Source organism: Lampris incognitus, chromosome 10, assembly GCF_029633865.1.
Source record: "Lampris incognitus isolate fLamInc1 chromosome 10, fLamInc1.hap2, whole genome shotgun sequence".
Lineage (NCBI taxonomy): Eukaryota > Metazoa > Chordata > Actinopteri > Lampriformes > Lampridae > Lampris > Lampris incognitus.
The window spans coordinates 30289414-30294235 of record NC_079220.1 but is presented as its reverse complement, the minus strand read 5'-3'; the positions used below and the strand labels follow the sequence as shown (position 1 = coordinate 30294235).

At 51.1% G+C, this 4822-nt stretch overlaps 1 protein-coding gene across 1 annotated transcript; it reads left to right on the top strand.

Annotated features, from left to right (window-relative positions):
- The first annotated feature begins 913 nt into the window (after positions 1-913).
- On the top strand, positions 914-4550 carry LOC130119792 (neurogenic differentiation factor 2-like). Its single transcript, XM_056288389.1, has 3 exons — positions 914-1036; positions 3257-3288; positions 3443-4550. The coding sequence occupies exons 1-3, from the start codon at positions 914-916 to the stop codon at positions 4548-4550; spliced, it is 1263 nt and encodes a 420-aa protein (XP_056144364.1).
- Positions 4551-4822: the final 272 nt, after the last annotated feature.

Sequence of the window (4822 nt, the reverse complement as noted above, 5' to 3'; positions counted from 1 at the left end):
GTGTGTGTGTGTTTGTGTGTGTGTGTGTTTGTGTGTGTGTGTCTGTGTGTCTGTGTGTGTGTGTGTCTGTGTGTGTGTGTGTGTGTGTGTCTCTCTCTGTCTCTCTGTCTCTCTTTCTGTCTCAGTGCTGTGCTGGAGAATCTCTCTCTCTCTCTCTCTCTCTCTCTCTCTCTCTCTCTCTCTTTCTGTCTCTGCGCTGCGCTGGAGAAACACCACCATATATATATATATATATATATATATATATATATATATATATATATATATATATATATATATATATATATATATATAATGCCCACGCTCGGTACACACGCACCAGTCAACAGCAGCCGTCGTACAAATATGATGCCTCGTGCGTGTGAAGGGGGGCTGGGCGTTGGGCCGTTGACTGCTGTGCTCGTGGAGGGGGGTGGGGGGGAAATACCGCTGGTTTTCAGTTGTTGTTTCTCTGAATACATTGCAGCATGATTTTACCCAATTAGATAAATAAATAAACAATATGCCTTCTGTTCCACAGCCTTAATGCACTTATAATGCATCCCCACCCCACACACAACCCCCCCCGCAACTCCCCTCATAAACGCCACTTAAAAGATTTAAACGCTAAGCAGTGTGGAGAAAAGGCACAGGACCGAGGAGGGGGAAAAACAAAACAAAACGCAGATCAATTACGATCATTTTTTTTGCTTCGCCATTTTCGGTTTTCACCTATTTTCTCCCCTGTTTTCTCTTTTTTTCCCCCATCTTCTTCTTCTTCTTCTTCTTCTTCTTCTTCTTCTGGGCTGTGTGATTGCGAGCGGAGTGACAGATGGCGGAGCCGCTTCCCTCGGGAAGGCAATCTCTCCGAATGCGGGCGCATGTCAATCAGCGGCTCTCATGTGATGGCGCTTGCCAGTGACGTGCCAACCATATGGCCTGGCATCAGAGCCGGTATGTAGCCCTGCCCGGTAGCCCTGCCACACCGAGGCGGCTCGCAGCACCGACAGCAGCTCGCCGCTCCGCCCGCTCCCGGGGAAAAAAACACATGAAGATGGTCTGAAGTCTTCGAGGAGCTCCCGCCGAGGTAAGCTGGAACACAGGCACGCGCGCCAGGCTTCCGGTGGCCGTCCCAACATTTAGACGCCATTAATTTCGTAAACAGGGATGAATAATGCAAGGGTCCTTCCTAAACGCTCTTTTAGCCGAGTCGTGAGTTTCCTCCCATACTTGGGGGGGAAAGGTTTGCTTTATGCGTCCTTCTACTGCTGCGGGTTCGCGTCCCGGCTGCGGCGGTTCCCGGCTGCCCCCCACCCGAATCCGCCACATCCGTGATCCGTGACTGTCTCTGTTTGCCCTTCAACTTTTAACGCCGAGCCGTTCTGCGCCTATCACATATCTACACATACACAACCTCCCATCCAGGGCTTACAACCAGCCCCTCTTTATCCAGCTCCTTCAATGTTTTTCCTATTTTAATCCTATTCCTGGTTTCACTCATCCAGGCTCGTTTACAGGAGCCATCCCGGGAAGAAACTCCTTTTTATATCGCTCCACCATATCTGCACAGATCGTAACGGACGCTGATTTGATTTTAAAGAGTCCTGCGTCTGCACCTTGGATCCAACAGAGGACAGGAAGAGGAGATTTCGCAGTAAAACAACGACACCTCGGCCCAGAGATGCCCTCCCCCCCCTCACCCCCCCTCCAAGCCTTGTGGAAGATTTATTGATGATTTTGTCTCTGATTTTGCACGTTTATCTCGGGCAAAATGAAAGGGTGGGACGACGCCATCGACTGTGCCAGGCAGTGTGCAGCGTGATTTATATCTATCTATCTGTCTGTCTGTCTGTCTGTGTCCAGCAGCTTATCGCAGCGCACTCCTATACTACGGTTATTTCCGGTGCAATTAGGCAATCGCGGGTTTGCAAAAATAAGCCACCGTGTTTCATATTTAACCAGGACTAAAAGGATACAAGTCATTTCCATCTGTAAGCGGTTACCATCAGCTAAAAGTGCATTGAAATCGTGCACTCTTGCATACCGGATGACGAGTGAAATCTATTTCGTGTAAAGGTGCACGCTCTGTTAATTAAACGTTGTTGTTTTTTTGTTTTTTTTCCTCTCTTAATTGAGCAAACCTCCTGAGCCTGAAATTTAAAAGCGAGATTTTGCCTCTGGCATACCCCCCGACGTAATTAGACAACCGTTGAAGCCTGCCTACCATCCGGGCTGCAAGTGTGTCTGCTGGTCCAGTATAATAGTCTGGATGCAGAGGACCCTGGAGGAGGGGAGGCCGGAGCTGCGCGGTGGAGGCTTGCTGGACAGGTCGCATATCAAGTCGCCTCAAACCTTTTTTTCCTCTCATGGGCTCGGGACTGCATTTTCAAGTTAGTGGTTAATGAACGATTAGTTAACAATTATCGTTTTCTTTTTTTTGTGCGATTATAATGTTTGAAATAAACGTGTGTTTGAACTGCAATCCAAATTATATCTGCAACATGTATGTTGTATAACGGTAAATAACTAATGCTTAAACGTTTATATCTTTTATCGTAATTGTTATTATTATTATCGTTATTATTACTGTTATTAGTACTGTTATTATCGTTGTTATTATTATTATTATTATCGTTATCATTGCTATCATTTAGCCCAATTGTAGCCTAATTAAGTGAGAAAACACTAGCATTCGTCTATTAGGACAAGAACTAAATATATAGCCTATAGCAATATAAAGAAAAATATTGTTTATGAAATTATTGATGCAGAAGTTCAATTCCTGCGTGAAAACCGCTGCCAAAGCCAATTAGCGCTCGAGTTGGGACATGTCTTCAAATGCCCTAATTTAATCATAACGTTATAGGAGGAGGAGGAGGAGGAGGAGGAGGAGGAGGAGGAGGAGGAGGAGTGGTATTGCCGATCAATTAAAAAAAAAACTTCTTCGCCTCCTTTGTGCAGAGGGCTGTAGTACGGATGAATAGTGCTGGAATGCGTCCAGGAGTGTGCGGGCGTCGGGGGTGGGGGGTGGGGGGAGTGAGGTGAGGGGGGCGTCGCTTCACACAGCGCCCCGCGGGATCTTTAATGTGGCCTCTGCTGCTGAGACCCGCTGAGAGGACGCGAGAGGGCACACCGATGACAGTTGGGAATTAAGTGGGGATTCGTCCGCGTAGACTCGAGGATGTTGAGTGCGATGCTTTAGGCGGCGGACTGATTCACTCTGCCCAAACGGAAGCAGCTACTCCCGGTATCCGCTACCCGTTTACACTCTTAACAGGCTGATGTAAGTGATGTGCACTTCTCAGCCGGGTAATCTCTTAGACTGGCCTACTGTGCGTCTAATAACGTCTCTCTCTCTCTCTCTCTCTCTCTCTCTCTCTCTCTCTCTCTCTCTCTCTCTCTCTCTCTCTCTCTCTCTCTCTCTCTCTCTCTCTCTCTCTCTCTCTCCCTCTCTCTTCCGCAGAGCCACGATGTTGACGAGGCTTTTCAGTGACCCCTCACTGCTTCCCGACGTGCAGAAATATTCGGGCTGGGCGGACGACAGCGAGAGCGAGGACTCGAAGATTAAAGATGACGATCAGGACCACTGCCGGCTGGCGGACGACGACATGGACGACCCCGAGCTGAGAGGCAGCCGGACGCACTCCGACAACGCCGGCGAAGACGACGACATGGACGACGAAGTGGAGGAGGAGGAGGAGGAAGAGGAGGAGGAGGGTGGAGATGACGACACGGGAGGGGACAGGCCCAAAAAACGGGGCCCCAAGAAGCGTAAAATGACCAAGGCCCGTATCGAACGGTCCAAGGTGCGCCGCCAGAAGGCGAACGCCAGGGAAAGGACGCGCATGCACGACCTGAACTCGGCGCTTGACAATCTCCGCAAAGTGGTGCCCTGTTACTCCAAAACGCAGAAACTGTCCAAAATCGAGACTCTTCGCTTGGCCAAAAATTACATCTGGGCCCTGTCCGAGATACTGCGCTCCGGGAAGCGGCCCGACCTTGTGTCCTACGTACAGACGCTGTGTAAGGGACTCTCCCAGCCGACAACCAACCTGGTGGCGGGCTGCCTGCAGCTCAACTCCCGCAACTTCTTAACCGAGCAGTGTCCGGACGGGGGCAGATACGCCTCCGGCTCCTTTCCCATGCACTCCTACCCGTACCAGTGCGCACGCCTCTCCAGCCCCCACTGCCAGTCGGGGTCGAACTCGCATCCGCTGAGGACGCACGGCTACTGCTCAGCCTACGACTCTCTGTACGGGGGCAGCGGCTCTCCAGAGTACAACAGTCCGGAGTACGAGGGGCCGCTCAGCCCGCCGATGTGCGTCAACGGCAACTTTTCCCTGAAGCACCAGGGCTCCGCGTCCCCCGACCACGAGAAAGGATACCACTACTCTATGCATTACTCCGGCCTGCCGGGCTCCCGACAGACTGCGGCCCACAACCTGGTGTTCGGCTCCTCCGGGGTGCGGAGCGGGATTCACTCGGAGAACGTGCTGCCTTACCACGACATGCACTTGCACCACGAGCGGGCTCCCGTGTACGATGAACTCAATGCGTTTTTTCACAACTGAATGACACAACCACCCACGCGTCCTCTTACAATCAGCGGTCGATTACGATGGCACACTTCGTGGCAACGGTGCCCCGCCCGGCACCCACTCCCCACCCGAGCAACTTTTCCAACGCACCCCCCCGCATCCCCCACAAGGACTGAGGCAGTCTAACCGCACACCCGATGAGAAGACATGTATCGTTCGTTATCACTCGTGTTTTACATTTCAGCCATTTCATAACTATTACTTTGGCGGCACGCACCCTCCACGTGGCTGGTGGGGTTCTGATA